The sequence below is a fragment of the Ambystoma mexicanum genome, chromosome 4q (assembly GCF_040938575.1).
Source record: "Ambystoma mexicanum isolate Mex_15411 chromosome 4q, UKY_AmexF1_1, whole genome shotgun sequence".
Classification (NCBI taxonomy): Eukaryota; Metazoa; Chordata; class Amphibia; order Caudata; family Ambystomatidae; genus Ambystoma; species Ambystoma mexicanum.
Window position 1 is genome coordinate 1,186,083,677 of NC_090928.1, and position 21,855 is coordinate 1,186,105,531.

Genomic DNA, 21,855 nt, shown 5'->3' on the forward strand with positions numbered 1-21,855 from the left:
TCCCCTTTGATGCGTCGACAATATTAAAATTGCCTAATGACACAGGTTTAATACGGCGGAGGATGGTGAGACTTATGGAGTTAAGGGGATTATGGACTAGGAGTATGTTAGGAGAACTGTCTGTATGCAGACCGATTTGATGCTGATCATGGGGAGAAATGTTTTGAGAGCAAGCCAGATGGCCATCATCTCAAGCCAGTTGATATGTTCCAGCTGATCCTGATGAGACCATACTCCATGGATGCTGTGGTTGTCCAGGGTAGCACCCCCTCCCTCAAGGGATGAGTCCATGGTAATTGTGATCTGTGGTACCATCTGCCGGAATGGTCTGCCTACCAGCAGGTTGTTGTCTGTTCCCCACCAAACTAGGTAGGTGTGGAGATGCTGTGGTATGCTGACTGGCTCCACCAGAGAGCCCTTCTCCTGATTCCAGGAAGCTGAGAAATGAAGCTGCAGCCTCCTCATCTTGAGCCTTGATGTGGCACTGCGAGGAGACACACCGCCATTATTCCCAGCAGGTGTTGGTACCACCATGATGATATTACTGCTCTGCTGAGGAAATGGCCAGTGGTCCTCTTGATTGCTGTGATCCTGTTAATTGAGGGGAAGATCCGCTCGGTCCTCTTGCCCAAATAAGACCCAGAAATGTCAAAGTCTGCATGGCCAGTAGCTGTGACTACTTGAGATTGATAGAAAATTCCAGATCGTATAGTGTGTGCGTGAGAGCGGAGGCCGTTTGATGTACTGTTTCCAGGGACCCCACCCTGACTAGCCAGTCATTGAGGTATGGTGTTCTTGTTCCATGAGTAGAGCTGCCACCATGTTCATTAGCCTTGTAAAGACCCTCGGGCCGAGTGGAGTCCAAAAGGGGAGAACTCTGTATTGAAAGTGAAAGCCCATGTTCCTGAATCGTAGGAAGGATCGATGGGGTTCCCAGATCAGGACGTGAAGGTAAGCATCCTTCTGATCCATGGAGCACATCCAGACTCCCCAGCACAAAGTCTCTGCAATCAAGGCTGGGGTAACCATCTTGAACTTTTGGAGGTGAAGGGAAAGTTTCAAGGAAGAAAGGTCCAACACAACTCTCAGGCCAGCCTGTTTCTTTTTGAGTATGGGTAATATTTGGGAATAGAGGCCCCTGCCTCGCTGTGAAGCTGGGACTTCCTCCACTGCCTGGCTTGCTACGAGCAAGCAAATTTCTGCCAACAGAGTTGCCGTCTCAATCTGCGGGAGTGGAGGAGAGGAAGGAGGAAAAGGAGGGATTGGTAGCCGGAAGCCAGTGGACACTACTGAGAGGATCCACAGGTCTGCAAACCTTGCCCGCCAGGAGTGTATGTGAAGGGCAAGCCTGCGCCCACCGGAGACTCATGGATCTGGATAGACCTGTCACAACTTCTTTCCCTCTGAGGCTGGTGATGAGGAGAGGGACTGGAAAAACCCCTTGTTAGCTGCCTTGTGTTGCTTGCATCTGTTTTGGCTTGGAGACCTGACAGGTTGCCTTGTCTGTCTCTCCTGGAAGCCCCTAACGCCTCCAAAAGCCTGACCCTTGTCCGAGCACGGGTGAGCTTGGCTGTAGGTCTTGGGTGTGGCTTTCATTAGAATAGACAATGATTTAGCTGTCTGGTAGCTATTCTTTTTCTTATCGAGTTCCTCATCTTTTGTCAAGTAGAACAAGTCGCCCCCCTCAAATGGTAGGTTGAGGATGCATTCCTGCATATCTGGGTTGAATTTCGTCACCTTGAGCTGCGCCATCCTCCTCATCTTGGTGGCGATACAGATGGCTCTGCCCGAGGTGTCAATGTGGGCCACTGTAGACTCCATTATATCCCGGGCCACGATTTCTGCCAGCGGCAGTCCTGCCTTGAAGCGTGCCTGGCTGTGGGCAGGAAGCTCTGAAAGGAAGTCTGCAATCTCCCGCCAGAACTTTTGATTAACAGCTACCTAGCATGGCATTCGTGTTGGCCCGATGCATGTGGAGTGTGGCATTGGAGTAAATCTTTTTGCCAAACGACTCCAACAGATTTTCTTTCTTCCCCAAGAGTGAAGAGACGGATGCCACTGAGGAGAATTGCGGTATAGTGATGGTGCTGATATAACATAGGAATGTGGCTGGGGGTGCACCCACAATCAGAGGCAGTCCTGCTCTGTCTGCCTGTACTTTGCATCCAGGCACTTGTTGGTAAACTAGGTGGAGTGTGGCTTGATCCAGCCCTTTTTGGCTTAGGATTCCACATCCTTCTGAAGAGGGATGCGAGTTCTCATGGGAGGACGAAATGTAAGCACTTTGGTTAGGCCACCTTGGGCTGCTCCTCCTGCGGCTGAGGTATGCCTAGATACTCCTCCAGACCCGCCAGCCTCTCATGGAATGCCTTAGCTGACTACGGCGTGTCCGGGTCTTCCTCCTCACCCGTGTCTGCCGCAGTATCTCGCAGATCTGGGGGTGCAGGAGGAGTGCTGTGTGGCGTGCAGTCTGTCAGTGCCGGGGACTGCTGAGGGGGCTGAGCTGCCCTGAGTGGAGTGGGTGTGGGAGCCAGGGTCTGAGCTGGGCTTGCGGCAGTACCGGAGGGAGCATGTCCCTAATTACACCCCTGAGGATGGTGCCCATTTATGGCAATCTCATAAAGGTGAGGTGCTTGAGGGTGTAGGAGCACCTAGGGGCCACAGGGGCTGGGCCTTGTGGCTGCGGGGTCCTAGGCAGCCCCTGTCTTGCCAAAACGGGGTATGCATACCTCCTCTGTGAAGTTGAGGGACAAGAAATCGACCAGGTAACAGGCGTTGTCCAACCCCATCTGGATATGCGCTCCCCTACCTGTTCTCCGAGCGGATAAGGCACTGGGTGAGCCACCATCTTGTCTGGCCCAGCGGCCATCTTGTCCTGCTCTGTGGCCACATGCCTGAGGCATGGGGCTTGCTGAGCTGGGTCCAGTCTCAACATGCACACTGAATAGCGAGGGTTCGGTCCTTCCCTGCGCCTCAGGTCGAGGCGGAGTGCCCTCAGCAATGGTGATGGTAGGGATGCGTACAGGCGCCCCCTCGGACTTAGGCCTGGTACTAGGGCAGAGCCCCTTGTGTCAGAGCCCAGTAATAGAGCCCTGCGGCCCCTTGGTGGTGGGACCGGTAGGATCTTGTGACCCCTTAGACCGCAGGGTGCAGAGGAGAAGAGAGCACCTACCGCGGTCCTGGTCTTCCTCCTAATGTATGATTTTACGTCCTCTGGAGGTGTTCTGTTGAAGAACGCTCTCCACCTGGCCAACCGATTCTTCAAAGCGTGCAGTGTCAAGGCGTTGCACGCGGAACAGCCGTCCCAGCCGTTGTCTGGGCCAAGGCACCGGAGGCAGAGTGCGTGAGGGTCAGACATCAGGAAGGAACCCTCGCAGGCTGGACACCTGCTGAAACCCGCAGTCGTGGACATGCACAGGGGAGGAGCATGGCACCAGAGGACAGAGTAGTACCTGACAATTAGAAGAGAAAAAAATAAGAGGAGAATAACTTCCTCCGGGGAAGAGCACTTGGAAATACAAGGCTAGAGGCCTAACCAAGGATCGCTGGTGAAAGCGGTCCATTCACGTTGACACGGAAAAGAGGACGGAGGAGTGGTGCCAGTGGGCGGAGTCAGGGGAGCGCATGCTCCCAGGGCCGCTCCCACGCGCGCATCTAAATTTAAAGGGGAGGGCAATTTTTTCTGGTGAAAAAGGTTCTGTTTCCTGTCCCTAGCTAGGGACACCAAATGGAGGAAAGGGCACGGGACATAGGAGTATGTATATTTATTGAGTGGCACTGCTTCATGTTGTTATACATATGCTCCGGTGCCTGGGTGGTACGTATTCCACATATGTACAGTCCATTGCAGCAATACCATGGGGAAGTGTGCTGTTGCATAGAAACAGGCCCTGGTGCCATGCACCTGGGTTGTGGCGGTGGGCACTGAAATGTTATTTGGCGCATGTACCCATTAGTGCATCAAACAGCTGTACCAGTAGTTTCGAGAATGTTGACTAGGGCATGCCATAGAAAATTCCAGTAGTGAGCTGAAATGTGTCAATTGCTAAAAAGTGCAGGACTCCAGAGATCTATCTGTATGTGAGAAAGCATCTCTGCTATGGTGTCCTTCTTAAGCTGATAGACTGGAATTATTTGCTCTTTGGTCATTGCCCAAGGGGAGGGTCCGACATGAGGTATCGATGACATTCTCATCGCACGTCTCCTCTTCCTTTGCTGAGCCTGGATCCATGGCAGCTGCTGCAATGCATGTCCCTTTGGCTTGATGTACAGTAACAATTGTGTGGGCCATAATCCATATCTGCTAGGCGTTGCATATTGCTTGGAAGAGGGTTTGGGAAAGGTGTTGGCCTTAAATACACTTTAGAGTGCAATGTGATGCATCTGTGTTTTAATTTTCATCACCTGCATACAATTACCATCACCCTTAAGGTGGAGGTAAAGGCACTGAAGTTTTGGTAGGATTTTGATAGTATTTTAATTTGTAGTACTCTGGAATTCATGTTTTCTTTTTTTGGGGTTCATTCCACTGGAGGAATAAGTAGTGGAGGAATTACCACTGTTTTCCTACCTGTTACTCCTTCGGTGTTAATTCCTCTGACAGAATTAGTGCCGGAGGAAATACCAAATTAGTTTTTTGGTACTACAGTAAAAGTGGAGGTAATTTGATTGGCAACACTTTGGGGGTCATTACAATTTAGCTGGAAATATGTTGGTAATTGCATGATGACGGTATTACTGTTTCTGGCAGACCGACTGCCAGAATTACTGCCACATTACAGGTCCTCGGGCGTGTGCACTCCCCCCTGCCAGAAACTGTAATACCGGCATCAAGCAATAACCTGTGTCAACAGGAAAGCACCAGTGTTTCCAGCATGAACGTGCCTGAAACAGCGATACTTGCACCCAAACTGCCAGAATCATTGGCGCTGGAATTAATGGCACCGGAAATTGCATCATTGCAGGAACCGAAAGCTTGCCGGCGGCCGTTTAAAAAAGTGAATGCACTTATAAATCGCCCATTCCTGCTACCATTTGGCCCAAGAGAAAGTGCACATATGCCTTGGAGTGGCAAATCTAGAGTCACGGAGGTCCAGCTTTTCAAGCCAAAGTTCAGAGAGGAAGAGCTGGCTCCGCTGGCAGACACTGTGGTCATGAATGCAGAGGCCCTCTTCGGGACTGGCAGCCGCAGGACCAGCAGAGAAGATAGCCATCTGGCAGAAGGTGGCTGACAAGGTCACAGCCATGGGGACTGTCCCACGCACACCGCTGACCTGCCACAGGCGATGGAACGACTTAAGGCTGAGGTTCTGAAACATCCTGGCCACTCATAGGAGGGAATCTGCTGCCAAAGGAGGAGGGACAGTGACACCCCTGACCCTCATGCACTGGGAGGAGATATGCAGCTCTATCTTGCACATGAAGAGCATCGAGCAAGTCGGGGCAACAGAGACCAGAGCTGGGACCCAAGGCGATGGTGGCAAGTACAACAAAACCCATGTAAATGCAAATCCAATCACATGTATCCCTAGGCAAATAAAGGCCAAATGGCAAGGCAACAGGTCCAACATGTGTCAGTCACAGCAAATTGCCCAATCACACGCAGGCCATGGGATGCAGGCAGATGTAGCCAAGCACAAGCAGCATAGCCATGATGCACAGCCCCACACATGGACACATGATGAGCTCCCCTGGGTGCCAATGGAGAACAGGTCAGGAAGAATAGGCCCACCGCACACACAACAACATGCTACCTTGGCAGACCAACAGTCAATGTGCACTCCCACTAACCACATGTAGAAGCACACATCGGAGCAAACAGACCAAAGAAACAGCATGACAAGTGCAGGACACACACAATGTAGCATGAGTGTAATGCAAGCCCACAGATATGACTCCCAGAAGACTAACAGCATGCTGATCTCACCCCAACAGGCACATCCTTTGACAGTGAAGCTCCAGGACTGTCGTTAGGCCCAGCACATGCAGGCAGACTTGGGAAGGTCGCACCACCATCACCTTCTGCTGTGCCACCACTGCTGCTACCACCAGCTGTGCAAACAGCAGCACCACCACCTCCTGCTGTGCAGGCCCGGCTCCAGGAATTTTCATCTGGGAGGGCCAGCGTTCTGACCAGGGGGGCCCACATTTCATTGGGTGTGGGTTTAGGTCTAGGAGTACCCTAATCAAAGTGCTGGCGTGAATCCAGATTTCCCATTTGCACTGCTCTATAAAAACAGTAGATTGCAAAAGAGAAGCAAGGCAAATAGTGTTGCAACTTCAATCTACCTATCTTCCCTTCCCATCTGCTCTCCCCTTTCTGTTATATCTGATCCTCCTTCACCTTTAACCGTCCAGACACCTTCCTACAGCTGCCTAACCACCGTTCCCATTTACCTAACCTTCCACCTATTCACAATAGCACCCAGCACACCTTTCCTGGCCTGGCTTGGGAGAATTGAGGGTGATGCCTCCTCATCTTCCTCTGAGAGGCTGAGCAGTGAGGCCCCCAGTCTTTGTACCATCTCAGATGGTGTCTGCCCAACAAAACCTTCCTGAGCACTGTGGCTACTCCCAGCAGACCCCGGAGGAGATGCTTGTGCTCCCTCCATCTTGATGTTAAAGATATACCCCCATAAACCCCAGAATACTGAAGCAAGGAATAGGAGATTTTATTTCCTACAAAATGACATTTTTTTCAAACTAATTTTTATTTTCAAGAACAGAATATACCATGCCCAACCAATACAGGTAGCCTTGTTGTTCTTAACAATATTTAGAGCACAAAAACATATCCTCCAATAGGATACACATGTATACAATCCTTCCTTCACCCACTCAGTCCACAACCACCCCCCCTCCTTTCCAACTGATCCCCTACAGTAGTCCCATTCTGAATGTTTCCCTTCAATGGTTCCTGTCCAGAATTATTACATTTTAAACACAAAATGTTAGATTTTGTTGCATTTTTTCAAACATTTTAATTGAACTGAGAGTGCAAGACAGTGCTAGGGCTGCATCAGGAGGCAGACGGTGCTGGTTGAGGGGTTTCCGGCATCCTGGTATCGCTCCTGGTGGGGCGTGGCATGAAGGAGAGGGCCTTGCTCCCCTGCCATGGCCCTTTACATCATTGTCTTGTACATACTGTTTATACACTGGTTATAATATGCAATTGTCCATGATGTCTCTTTGCTTGATGTGTTTACTTTGATTTGGTATTGAATGATACAAATTTGTTCTATAAATGTGGGCCGGATATTTTCAAAGTAAGGTGTGTGTGTGTGTGTGTGTGAGTGTCCTAATGCCTGTTCTGCCCATCCATTAAACCATGAGTGAGGCTTTTTGGAATAGCTTATAATGCGAACTGAATCACTTCTAGGGGCACCTCATTTTAACAAGCAAGGCATAGTGAAAAATAAAATGTTCAGGATCACACACTTTGGTTAAGTGGTAAAGCCATAATTTCAGACTAGCCTGAAATTTAGATACTACACATCTTCTGAGCTCAAGTTGGTACAAATATATGTTGAATTTTAGCTTTGAATACCTAAAATAATGCTCAATTATATACAGATTACTTTAAAAATGCACAAATTCACATGATAAAACAACCTGACAATGTATTCATCATTGTAGAAACATGTTGAATTATAAACTGCATAGAGCAGAATTCTCCTGTTTGCACTTTTTTGCAAAAGGGGCCATTCATTAATTTTAATTGTTTCCACCAAGTACTGGAAAAGTAAAGAGTAAAACACAGGCGAAAATCGCCTTTGCTCTTTACTTTACCACTACGTGACTGGAAAAGTGTAAATCACTTCCACAATTAACGATTGTGTGAGCCGTCCACAATGGATTCCTTTTGACTCTGTCCACTTTTGCCTGGTGTAAAAGTCAGGCAGATCCCATAGGAATCCATTGGTTTTCTGCCAACATATAAATATATGCCGGTGGAATACCAATCGGATTTGACAGGGGGACCTTGTTAAGTCCGATCTGCTCTCCAACTTCACCTGTCAAATCATACAAAATCCTACAGCTTATAAAAAGTGGAGCTAAATGCATTTAGTGCCACTTCTTCCACTCCGCTTGACCTGGAAAATAATCCCCTATGACTGCAGCTTTATTTTCCCCATCCTGAATAGAAGCCTATAAGCTCCAGCATAGCAATTAATGAGAACGTACAAAAAGTCTGATACAGCCACAAAGTGAAATGAAATAACAAGGTTATTGTTTCACACAGCGTGTTCTGTATCCCCTTAATTACTAATCACCCAAACAGCTTCTTAAAACCCTATATAATTTTTTTTGTTTTATGTGCCACAGCAATGATCCCTGCCTTTTAACCTTTTTTCATCTTTCATTTATTTCTAAAGCGCTAGGACAGTGGCCCCAGAGGCATAAGAGCGCTGACATTACATACAATAAAAACAGAGCTCAGAGAGGCCACAGGAGAAACCTGAGGGAAACTAGTGGAGGCCAAGGATCAATGTATTTGAAAAGAAAGGTGTTCAGGACACGTTTGAAACTGGGAAGACTGGTACACAGCCTCAAATCAGGCAGAAGAGTATTCCACAAGTGAGGAATTGCGGCAGGGAAGCATCCATTTTGCACCTGTACCAGCTTGGCCTTTGGGGTGAAAAGCAACCCAGTGTTATTGGATCTTAGATTACGCCTGTTAGATAGCCACTTCAAATGTGCTGCCATATAGGAAGGGCTTAGTCCATACATGCAAGCGTGTGCAATGCAAAGGGTATGAAACTTATTTCTCTTTCTAATGGGGAGCCAATGTAATGCTCTGCGTGCTGTTGAACTATGATCTGTCTTACGCATACCAATAACGACCCTCACTACGTTGTTCTGCACAACTTGCAGACAATTGAATACTCCTTTGCCTACCCCAAGTAGACTGCTGGCACAGAAGTCCGGGCGGCTCCCAATGATCGCCCTGGATAGGGTGGCACAACTGGAGGCCTCAAGGAATGGTCTGATTTGTGCCAAAAGTGTAATGTAGTATGTTGAGTTAGACACTAGGCCACTGATATGGGACCTCATTGAGACCTACTGGTCAATAGTGATCCCCAAGGTTTTTACTTTTTTCAAAGTGGGGAGCAGACTGTCTACAATTTGAAAGAATCAATAGGACTGATCAAGCTGGCGCCACTTGGAGCCGGTGCCCAGGATAATAGTCTCAGTTTTTGAGTTATTCAGGGCTAGGCCATTATACAGCATCAGCTGGATTTTAGCTGTATGTGGCATTAATGACCTCAGTGTCTTTGGAGTGGTCATCTGATAAAGGGAAAAGGCACAGTATCATCAGCATATCATAGCACTTCCTGTTGTAAATAATCTGCCTCTGAGGCATGTTAAAAAGAAACAATCTCAATGGTAGGGCCTGTTCAGCCATGCTATTTGCATTTAAGGGGAGAGGGTAGAACAGGGGGTGGGGGGCATTGGCATTTTAACCTTGTCCAGATGTTAAATCCACCTCTGATGGCACTCTTTAGAAAATATTGAAATACTGCTCTTTAGTTATAAAAGATGTGCACCTTTTATACTTTGCCCGCAACATTATAGAAAACGCTCTTCTTTTATGTTATTTTATGGGTGTTCATGTTTAATTTCCGGCACTGCATAAACACCTAGCACCCAGGATTTACATCATGCTTTCCAAACAAATCCCACAACAAGCATCACATATTCTGTTTGCATGCAAATTCTGTAAAGTTACTCAAACAGATTACAGAATGAGGTTATCAAGTCAGTACCTATCAGTCTGAATCACGAAACGTTCTGGCAGAGTAGACTAGAAAGATACATTCTATTTAAGTCGCAGTCCCACTGGTAAGTATGCATGAGAAAATCTGAAACTGGTCAATACTTGCCAACCCAGCCTTAACATTTTCAGGTAGGGCCTTGTTGGACCAGCACAGTGCGGTGCAGCTTGATTCCCTAGGCATAGCTAGCAAGACACCCACATCTGGGCATATACACATTCACTTAGGGAGACAAACGGAAGCCAACATGCATTGGCAAAGCCAACAGCTTGGGATTTTAATTAGGCATGTGGCCATGAATGCAACAGCTGGAAAATGGTGCCAGTAACTGGGCATATGATTGCATTGCCTGGCAAATGTCAGCTAATACCTATGCACAAGCAAAAACTGATGGAATGTGATTGCTTGTTTAAGACAGGACTTTAGTGCACTGTCACTGAGGCATTGACAAATATATTAAAAATCAACTGGCTGAAGACACGCATTAAGAGAAACAGGAGTTCATTTACAGAGGCAATTAAGTAATTAAACACTCAAAAGAATGCTTAGATATAACACTGGCAGGCCATATACAGCAACACATTTGGTGTTAGTTTGTGATACGCTTGCTCAAAGAGTTCTAGAAAGGTTGGGTTTTGTTGATGAGGCATTAACATAGCCATGGCTAGTCATTAGGTGGGTAAATGACAAGACACCCCCATAGGGCGTGCGTTTCTCCTCACATTTTATTGCAATCCTATCTGTGTTTCACAGCATGTGTTCTGGTTGCACCTAACAGGTAAAAAGTCTCTGAATCAATTAGAACCACTGTCATTGCTCTGGCCAGCCTTCCATACCATTGTTTGCATATCAGACTTGGCCCTGTCACTAATATCAGAAGCCCGTCGCAAACTGCTAGACCACAGGGCCTAAAAATGCATGTGGTTACTTGTGTACCAGTGCAGATAGAACACAGCCTAGCAATTGATATTGAACTGCACATTTTGGTGGCAGCACCAAAAGTAATTTGCGAACGGCTTGTCCCCTTCTCTAATGGCACATACATACTGCAGAATTATGAAATGGAATGTTGCGCAGAGAAACGGTAGTGGTAATGTTTAATTCAAAGCCTTGCATCTATCACTTTTTAATTGTACTACACTCTTCCCCTCCGGAATTAAATGTGTGTTACTACAAATCTTATCTTTTCACTTGTACTCAAGTAGTTAATGCAGCAGAATATATACTTTGAATTTAATTTGTAAGAGCCACCAGTCAGTTGACGCACCTTCTGCAGAAATCTGTGTTCAAGCAACTTTAACTGTCATTTATATTGTTTGATATAATTAACCATTTTATTAAGCATGATGTGAAAAACCACTATGCTCCCACAAAAAATAAACATACTTTAAATTACAGAAACCAAAATTGTGATTTTAGGTTTGAGAAAATAGTTGTAGGCAGCCTGCTTGAATATGTGTGCTACCTCACTTAGAGTTGTGAATGGCCCTCCATCTCACAGGTCATTTGTACTTTCATAGCTGTGGGGCATAAATCATTGTCGAGGGCAAGAAAACAAATCCTGGCTGGGCCTCCTGCAGTTAGCCTCTCAGAATGATGTCTCTGAGGTTGCTGATGAATGTTTAGAGTGACATCCACCCTCCACTATCTTGGTTACTAAGGGTGTATTACACCACTGACATGACCTCCTTTGTAGGGGGGCCAGGGGCTGGCTCTTGGGGGCCTGGCCCTCCTGACCCCCCTGCTGGAGCCGGGCCTGCTGCTGTGCCAGCTGTGCCACTGCCACCACCACCACCACCACCACTGCCAGCTAAGCATCCAGCACCACCATCACCTCCTGCTGTGTCAGTTGTGCCACCACCACCGCAACCACCACCACCACCAGATGCCGCCATCAGTGCTCCCACCATCCCTTCTGTGTCCTCCACAACACCATGGCCACACCAGCCACTGGCCTATCGTGGCAGGTACAGCACGGAGGAGGAGGAGGCGGATGACTACATCTCCTACCCGACTCCATCTTTCAGCCCGGCAGCCCTGCACAGCCCCCTCCTCCACCCATGCCCAGCATCCGGGACCTGGATGTGCGACTGTGTGCAATGGAGGACAGGCACAGGGCAATGACAACACTTTCCCAGCAGCAGCTCAATTAATTGAGGCTGCTGCATGAGTGCATACAGGCCAGTAGCCGCAGGAGTGCACAGGCACAAGGCTGTACCACCACTGCCCTACTCATGCTGGCCTAAAGGACCACGAGGGGAATGAGGGGATCTCAGCCATGTCTGAGTCCCTCACGCAACACACTGCAAGTCATCCTTGAGCGCTTGCAGGCCCAGGGGTATGACCCGCCATCAACTATCACTACCCCGGGAGCTTGCAGCTGGGAAGCCCAAGGCGCTGCTCCCAGCAGATTGCTTCAACACCTGGGCCAGCAAAGAGCCCTGTGATGACGAGACAGTGCAAATGGCTACACTTTGGTTAACTTTGTCAATATGGAGAGTTTGGGGAGGGGTGTGTGTGGGGAGGAGCGTGTGTGGAGAGATGTTTCTGTGGGGTGGGGAAAGTTTGGGGAGGGGTTTGGGGAGGCGGGTATGTGGGGAGCGGGCTGTGGGGAGGGGGTTACGTGGAGAGGGGGAAGAGGGCACATGTTATTGTTTTTGCATTTTTATTTCTTTTTTTAAAAACATATTTGTATTGGTTTTCTTAACATCATATATTTGACCATACAGCAATCCCCCTCTCCATCCGCCCCCAATTCCCCCCACCCCTCAGTAGAGTAGAGTTTTTTTTGTTGCATTTGGTTAAATTCAAACCTTTAGCAAATTTATTAAGATTCATTATTAACACCATAATAACACGATGAAATCAAACACATCAAACATTGACAAAATAAAAATAAAACATTTGCAGACGAAAGTTATACAATCTGTGCATCAGACTCATTTAGAATTGATTGCCAGCTATTTCCATGATGTTATGCACAAATTCCTTATAGCCAGTGCAGTATTGATCCCCAAGGGCCTGTCACTGGGTCAGCAGATGACGTGAAGTTTCAATATGAGCATTACATAAACGGCAGAATCTGTGACAGCGAGCCAATTTTATCGATCTCCCTGTATGTACATTAGGAGTATACTGAACCGCAAGTACACTATAAATCGGCGCAAATTAGAAGGGAGTATTTTTGTCAAGTAAGTACGAAGCCAACCCTGACAAAATCTCTGCACAGCATACATCTGATACATTGGTTTAGTTACTTAACGATTTGATGTTAGCCACAATATTGCCTTATTGTTTTTCTTTTTAAAACAAGAGAAAAATTGGGTAATTCCAATAATTCCGAATTCAGAAATATTAATATCAAGATTGACCAAATTTTCAAGTACATTCTTTTTCAACTGCTCAAGAAATGTATTGGAAGCAGCTCCCTTATACAATCAAGCCATATTTGTATTTGTATTTGTTTATTATTTATATCGTGCACCGAACCTTGAGGTAACTGGGAGCCTGAAAAAGAACTTAGTCGTTACATAGATGTAGTACAATCAAAGGTACAAGCCATTTACAATAGGCTGGACCAATGGTTACAGGGAGGTCTGGAGACAAGGATCATAAATAACATAACAAGTGCACAAGTACAGTCAATGATCAGCAATCATAAGGAAGAGGTTTAAGGGGTAAGGAGCGGAATCAAGGTGCGGCCGAAGGGGTCTCATTGTGGGGCCTTATTGCTTAACAAGTTTTTGATTCCATCCTTGAATGTCAGGAAGAATGGTTCTTGTCTGAAGGTAAGGGGCAGGGAGTTCCAATGTTTGGCTGCTTGGACAGGGAAACAAGATTCTCCCGCAGTTTTTGGGTTGAACCTGGGTACTGCCAGGGAGTGAGAGAGGGCAGATCTGTTAGTCCGAAAGGATTTACGCTTACAGACTTTGTTGGACAAGTATTTGGGGGCTGTGTTCGAGAGGCACTTATGCGTGATTTCTAAGGTACGGAAAGTTATTCTATCACAAACTGACAGCCAGTTGGCATTGCGTCTAGGCGTTGAGATGTGGGTGGATCTGGGTAGGTTGAGTGCTGCTCTCAATGAATTATTTTGCAGGACTGGCAGCCTGTTTAGGTTCAGATCAGAAGAACCTAAGAAGTGTGTGTTGCAGCTATAGACATTCTCAGACTCAATGGATTTACAGCTTATCTCCAGAAACAGTTTGCATCTCTGATGGAGCCATAATGAACATATTGATTGAATACCAAGTTCTCAACAAATGGCCTCAACAGGGACAGAAGGAGGGATCCCTAATATTGAGAATAGTAGCCAGGACTCCAGACTGTCCATCTATTTAATCATGGATGTGGGGAGAATGGGAGAACCATACACAATCATAGGAACAATACTTTTGCAATAGATCTCAACCATTCCCTCTATGTTATTACCCCCTTGTTGAGAATAAATCTCCAAATCAGAAGACATTTCTTCATCGTTTTCAAAGTTATAAAATCACCATACTTGCGTGGTGACAGGGTACTATAGACCGCTGCTCCTAAATATATATATCTATATACTACTTCCAATAAATCCCCTCCATAGCTCCACTTGAACATACACTTCGGGTACTTCTTTTGACCAAATATCCCAATTTTGGTTTTGGCCTTATTTATAGCTAGATTGTTAGCCTGCGCATACCAGGGCATCTTAAAATCTCTGTAGGCCAATTGGAGTGTGGTCCATTATGACTGTGTCATCGGCATAGCCAATTCAAGATAGAGGAACTATTCCAATGCATGGAGGAAAGTTACTAACAGCTTCAATAAAAGGACCCATGTCAGCCACGTACAAATTATATAAAAAGGGGACCAGACCACAACCCTGTTTCAGACCCGTATTCGTTGGTATATGCTTTGTTACTTCACCCTGTTGGTTCACCCGAAGAGAAACAGTAATGTCTGTGTATAGTTTCACGTTGAAGTACAACAAAGAGGGATCGATATGCCAACTGACAAGTTTAGCCCAGAGCTGGTTACAGGAAACAGAATCAAAGGCTTTAGAGAAATCAACAAAACAAAAATAAGTGTTCCCATATATTACATCCTGGCAATGGCTAATAATCATTTTCAATGTACAAAGATTGTGCATGTACCAAATGATTATGAAATCCCATTTGGAATGGGCATAACAGCTTCCTAGATATAGCCCACTCCACTAATGTTTTCTGTAGAATACTATCAAAAATGTTTGAACTAATATCTAGCATGGCCAGAAGTCGATAATTGTCAGTGCCATTTCGGTGGATTTATGCCAAATGGCAGGGAGTAGCCCAGTGTTAAGGATTTGTTGGAAGGGTTTACACAATGCCTTAGCGCAGAATTCTGTATCATCTTTGAAAACAACATTTTGAGCAGATCCGGACCCGGGGCTAATGAGTCTTATATTATCAAGCTCAAATGTCTGAGCAAGTTCCATAGTGTAGACAAATGGACTAAGCAACTGACTAAGCTCTGGCTTGTTATACATTTCTAGCATACCTTCCGTCCAGCCTTCCATACTAATCACATTATTTTTGTTATCCCTAAACCCATTGGTAAAGGAACGAAATAGAGACCAGAATTTCCTGTCGTTATTGCTACGTAGCAATTGAAAAAGGCCTTTAAAGTCAGCGTTGTTCTTAGAAAATCTATGATTCCTACGCCAATTTTATATTTATTTCCCTCATGTGCCAAGAACCTATCTTTGTCTTCCTGAGTATATAACTTTGATAGCTCAATCTGCTTGCAACATTTTCGATAGCCTTTTTTCTCAGCCTTGAAATATTGAAATGGTTAGGATGAAAATCCTTTATCATTGTTGTCTTATAAGACAAATGCAGCAGTTTATTTTTTTAAAAAATATGATGCCAGATACATCCCAACAATGATTAGCAAGAAACTTGTTAGAAAAGAACCAAACCCTCGCATGTTCCAACAAAGCGGCTTCAGCGAAGTGACCCAACTTTGAAGTCAGTGGTTATACTGGAAGTGGTTGTTTTTTCCATTAGAGCTAGTTACATGCCGATTAACAAGTTGAGCACCAGGACGTTGCTTAGCAGAGTTAACTAAAATACTCGACATTAGTCTGGGCTTCTCACTCACAGCAGCCTTATTGCTGGCTACGAGAAACGATTGTTGGTATTTTTTCCCATCAAATAGGTTGCAAATTATGAGTTTGAAGCCCAAACCATACACCGTACCATACCATGAGCACAGGTTCACAACAGGGAAACAAAGGTTGGAGATCGAAACTCGATAAATACCCAGTTGGATGCGCTCACCCATCTGGGCAATTCGAGCCTCAATATGTCATGACAGGAGATACTTGCCTAGCAGGAAATAGATTTGAACATATTTAGCAAATTAGCACAATTTAAAAACAAGCTCTCATTCCGAGGGTCCATTTCCACAATCTTTACCATGCAACCCAAAGAAGCATGGAAATGAGTGTTCACATTATGCTTGTTCACCTGATTAACTGGAGGCTGAGAACTAAGTGAGTAAGCATACTCAGGAATATTGTAGAAAGGAGTAAAGGATGATCCAGTATAGATCCTATCCAGAGCGGCCCTGGATCATTGCGGATTTTGGAGCTTTGGGGTCGTATTGGAGAAACCTCTATTGGGTCATAGAGGATCATTGTTGGTAGTTGCAACCCATTTGTCCATGGGGCCATGTTGCACCGTCTGTCCGCGCGTACCATCCCTCTGAGTCTTGGTGATCCTCTTGGAACCATCAAAAGGGGAATTTAAGGTCACTGAATCCCCCATAGCCACTGTCGAGGTTAAGGAGGAATTTGCAAAGGCGACCCTTTTTCTACCGCTTTTTCCTTTCTCGCTACCCACAAAAATATCATGACTGTCGTCCTTATGGGACTATCAATCTTGGAAAGCTCATTGCAGACCGCATCCATGGTGTCATTGTCCGACGCATCCCTGATATTGAGCATTTCACCTTGTTTCAACCCAATATCAGTGAGACTCTCAACAGGTACCGCTCTGGTTTGCTGCACAGAAGCCGTATTTTCTACGAGTGGCCCAGAATCAGAGAACCCATTGGACTCAGTGGACTGAGCAGTTTTGCCAGAGAAGTTTACCAGTTGCAGTAATAGTAATTTCATGGCCCTGTGCACCCTCACAATGTTAGCACATAGGGCCAAGACCGCTTCAACTTTTGCCTCCAGATTCTTATTGCCACATGATATAGGATTCTGCCTTTCATTTGTCATATACGCGATCGCAATAGACATATCCTCTCCTCCTGACAGTCACAAGATTGTTGCTGGGGCGAGACCAGAGCACACAAATCAGGAGTGGCGTAAATGTCTGGATCCGATATACTAGAAGAAGGTACAACACAGGAAGGTACCAGCACATTTTTTAGTTTATGACATATTTTGAGTAGTGAAACATTGTTGTCCATCGTAGTGGAAGACAGGGACAAACTGGCATTGCACTCAGCCATCAGCGTGACTGAAAGAGAAGGAATAACAGCCCATGAGGCAAATGCAGCATTTTTGGCAATAGAGGTTGTATTTTGGATAGGTGCCACATTCACACTGTCATTCGGCGTTGTCGAATCCCGGAATCTAGTAATTTTTTCTGTGAGGGTCTGGGTTTGTCGGGAGGTACATCTATTTTCTCTTTTTTTGCCTGTGGCGGCTTGCTGAAGGATTTAAGTGTGCGAAGAGGACTGCGCACTCGCTTTCCCTGTTTAGGCATTTCACTTCGCAGAATGTACTTACTTTCTTTTAGAAGGCATGCTTGCCAAAGAAAACCCAAGCAATCCAACCCAGATATCCACTGAGCCGAACAGAAACAAAAGAGCTATAAGTGAGCCAACAGATTACCATTGGATAAAATGGTCCAATCAACTGGTGCACTAATGCCAAGAGGAGCAGCCCGGCGGGCCGCAGGAGAAAAGAGTGAGGACCTGTATGACAGCTCCGTGCAGGCCTGCACACCAGAACACCAGAACACTCCTGCTGCACTCCGTTTTCACTGCGCGAAGTAGATGGAGCGTAGGTAGTCTCCTCCCACAGATCCGTGAACACTACCAACAGACTTGGCAAAACAGACCAACTCCAACGCTGTAACACTACAGAACAACGGCTTCACAGGCTGCCACCAGAACACTCCTGCTGCACTCTGCTCCTTGTAGAGTTCTGTTCTTTCCGGTGTCTGGTTGTTCTTATAAAAGGTCCAATATTCTAATTTTGTGTGGACACCGTTGCATCATGTCTTTGGAGATAAGTTATGATATGCCCCCAGTCTGTCTGAAAAGCCTCTGGTGATCCTTGAAGTTTGTAGGTTACCCATTCCAGGGGCACAAACTGGCATACTTTCTGTAGCCAGACGAAGACATACTCGCTCTATAGCCTCGCTCCAGGTGGTGGCTTCTCCTCTTCTCCCAGCTGCTGCAGTATGTCCTGAGGTAGACCGCTCTCTTTAGCGCAGGACCCCTTGAGTCTGCTGCACTGCCTTCCATCCCGACACGCAGCCTGCACCTGGTCCCTTCAATTCACGGCTGGTGGGGCACTCGCCATTGTCCTTGGCCTCAAGAGAAGCGGGGTGAGTTTAACTACACTCAATGCTTTATTGTGCTCGTTTTCTGGCGCTTCCCGGTGGGGAGAGACACCTATGCACGTCCTCCTCTGCCGGCCGCCATCTTGGAATCCTGCATTTATATTTCAATACATAGTTTTCACTTGAGGCAGTGAGTGGATAGTCCAAGTATTTATTGTGTGTGTGCATCACATGCAGTAAGTTGCAAGGGAAGTTGAGAGTGCATGGGCCAGGCTGGCGCTGCATCATCAGCATCATCCTCGGGCGGAGGAATGTTCAGATCTGGGGGCAGGGGTATGTTGTGCCTAACGCAGATACTATGCAATATTGCACTGGCTAGGAGTATCGGCCCCACCTTCTCTGGCCTCTACATGAGCGCAACCACAGACCGGTGTAGGATTCTGAAATGTGGCTTCAAGAGCCCAAAGGCCAGCTCAATGGTCACCCTGGTCCTCAGATGTACCCTGTTGTATGGCATTTCCTCCTAATTCTGGGGATCCCTGATAGGGGTCAGCAACCAAAGAAGCAGCGGGTATCGTGAGTTACCTGCAAGGGTAAGGTCACATGTGTGACTAATGATGCTCGGGAGTGTTGTTGCCTGTGACAGCGGAATCTCAACAGTTAGGCTGTGCATGCATGCCCCATGTCTCACCAGGACATACTTCTCGTGGCCCTAGGTGGCATAGTCTACAGATTCACTGGCACTGAAGCAGGCGGGGTTGAATTCTGGTATTTGTAGTGCATTACATGTGGATGTCCTTTTAGGTTTGAAATGGCTTGGTCACTGACTGCTACATCACCATTCAAGTGCTACTCCTGTGTGTTGTGGCCTGTCAATTGGGGTGTGTGCTGGTTGGTCCTGCGAGTGCAGGGTGCTTGACAGACATGTATTTGTGACATAGTCCCTCCAACCCCTTTGCCTGTTACCCATGCTGCAATGTATGTGTAAATATACATGTACTCACCCAACATCTAGGTGCTTTGTCCTCTGTGATGCACCATGTAAGCAAGCTGGAGTTATAGGTTGATCCTGGGAACTGGGCACAGCAGTGCGTGATGGTCAGGTCAGTGTCACAGGTCACCTGCACATTGAGGAAACTGAACTGCTTCCGGTTCCTATAGACCACCTCTGAGGCATGGGAGGGCACCAGTTCTACAATGCTGCCAACACATTGCATGGGAGTAGGCCTTGTTTGCGTTCACCTCTGCATTGGTGGTCGGGAGGCCGATGTGCTGGCCCACATGGCACGGAGGGCCTCCAGTACCTGCACCAGCACTCTGAAGAAGGCAGGCTGCGAAATGCCATGCAGTTGGTTCACAGAGTTTTGCAATGTTTGTTTGTTTGTTTGTTTTTTTATTTGTAGGGCGCATACATTTTATAACCACCATGATACTTGACCATTTCTGTGCATACAAATCACACCCTAATCAAATGCCCCCTTCTTGTGTTTAAATGAATTAATTGGCTAGTCCTCCCTCAACAGCCATTGCCTGGTTGAATGTATCTTCGATACTCGCCTCCTTGACTTGCAGTCTACTCTCCTAAGCTTTCCTCAACCTAACAAACCCCCCCCCCCCCCGTCCACCCTGAACTGTATTGCTCTTTTGCTTCCTCAACCTCCTGGCTCCCCAATATTCAAATTACAACACTGACTGCCTTAAAGATTACCCTTTAAAACCACCTTATCTCACATATGAAATCCAAAGAGTGTTATAGCTGCAAAACAAAATGATACCCAAACACCATCAACACTGGATTTCATATCTGTAGATGCTGTATTTACTGAAGATGTGTTTAGTGCCTGGTTTATTACTGTTTCAAGCAGCTTCTCCAACAGCATGTTATGTGAAGCAGGCAGCAATGGGACTGCTCCAGCCATCAACATGACCTTTACACAGTCTATCCAGGCAAAGCACTTTATATTTTCAATATATGAAAGTACCGATTACAGTATATGTTGATTCGGAGGCCCTTTAGACAACCCCTCTTGCTCAATGTCTCCATCTCTATCTGTCTTTGCTCACTTTATGCAACACAATCTTCAGCTCAATGTGATAAACCGATGGAGAAGTAAGAACTGTCATATGGGTTGGTAGCGCATGTCTTCTCTCTCTAGTCGAGAAAGGCTCACTCTGTGGTGTTAGTGTGTGAATTGGTTAGTTGTGCCAGATGCAAGTTTTCTGGTAAAGAATTTTGGCAAATCTTAAGTGTGACATTTTACTGTTGAAAGTGAATATCACAACCAATAATAACTCTTTCAGAAAAGGCAACATGTTCTGGTGCTCATTAACTTATGCTACTACAAAATATATAAGGACATTTACTAGAATCTTTTCTCCTTCTCGTGATACGACAGCAACAATGCGATCATAATCCTTAGGATGAAACTCTGCTTCATTCACATTATCGAACACTGCTGCAAGATGAGGCTATGATAAATTAAGAAAGAACATTTCAGTACCTAGAGGTGGTTAGAATATAAATAAGAAATAACTAGCAATGCAAACTGTACACTACTTATTGTGACATTTAATACTTGTAAAATGCACTGCACTATCCTATGACATATATCTGCAGTAAATTACTATTCATGGAGTGCACCATATCAGTTGAAAATAGGTTTAGTGAGGCAATGCATTTTACACAAAGATTCACAGTTTGGAGTCAAAGAACAAATTACTTACCTCTCTGTAATGTTATTTCCTCATCTCTGCTATCTCCTGTGAAGCTGATCTTAATAAACATTTCCTCTAGCAGGGAGAGCAGCGCAACTCTGCATTGGCTCCGTCTGACACCTCTACCCACCCACACCGGACATGATGTTGGGGCCAGTATATATCGAGGTGTCACACACTATGACCTCTGTTCTGTCGTTTTCCACAAGCACTCCTCATGATGTTGTACTGGCTATCCGCCAAGAGGGGCAGGTTGGGAGAGTGATGAGGAATCTGTGGGAGGAACATCCATCAGAAGAATAAGTTACTTACCAACTGTAACATTCTTTCAATTCAATGTTCCTCCCATGTATTCCTCATCTTAGATATATTTGTGTCTTCAGCTTTGCTGCTTCGGAAAAAAAATCACACCAGAGAGCGCTGTGCTCGAGATCACTGCGTCGATGCCCCTCAAGGGCTGCGGTCCAGCTTCAACGTCATCTGCAGTATAAAGGGCTCAAGCCGCGCCCGTTGGCTTCAGTTCCGCTTTTTTCGATGTACCAGCTGAATAGTTGAACAGGTGTCCTTAGACCTCCAGCTCTCAAGGAATTTAGCGTGCAATTGACGTAAACTGCATAGTGGGGTAGGATGGGAGGGTCGATGAAGAATACGTGGGAGGAACATCTAATCAAAAGAACATTACAGTAGGTAAGTAACTTGTTCTTCGAATGGATTGTGTCCTCCCACGTATTCCTCATTTTAGATAGGCTCCCAAAGTTTTATGAATTTGGCGGTGGGAGTACCAGAAAATATTTATCATGAATGGAATGAAGGACGGC

The 21,855-nt window shown here is 46.1% G+C and overlaps 1 protein-coding gene across 1 annotated transcript in view; it reads right to left on the minus strand.

The window, feature by feature from the left end:
• The window catches only part of DNAH8 (dynein axonemal heavy chain 8), an 8,835,797-nt gene that overhangs the window by 4,116,700 nt on the left and 4,697,242 nt on the right, over positions 1-21,855 (minus strand). Inside the window, exon 40 of the mRNA XM_069608756.1 lies at positions 20,687-20,791. Coding sequence (XP_069464857.1) covers positions 20,687-20,791 — 105 coding nt within the window. The remainder of the gene's footprint in view (positions 1-20,686; positions 20,792-21,855) is intronic.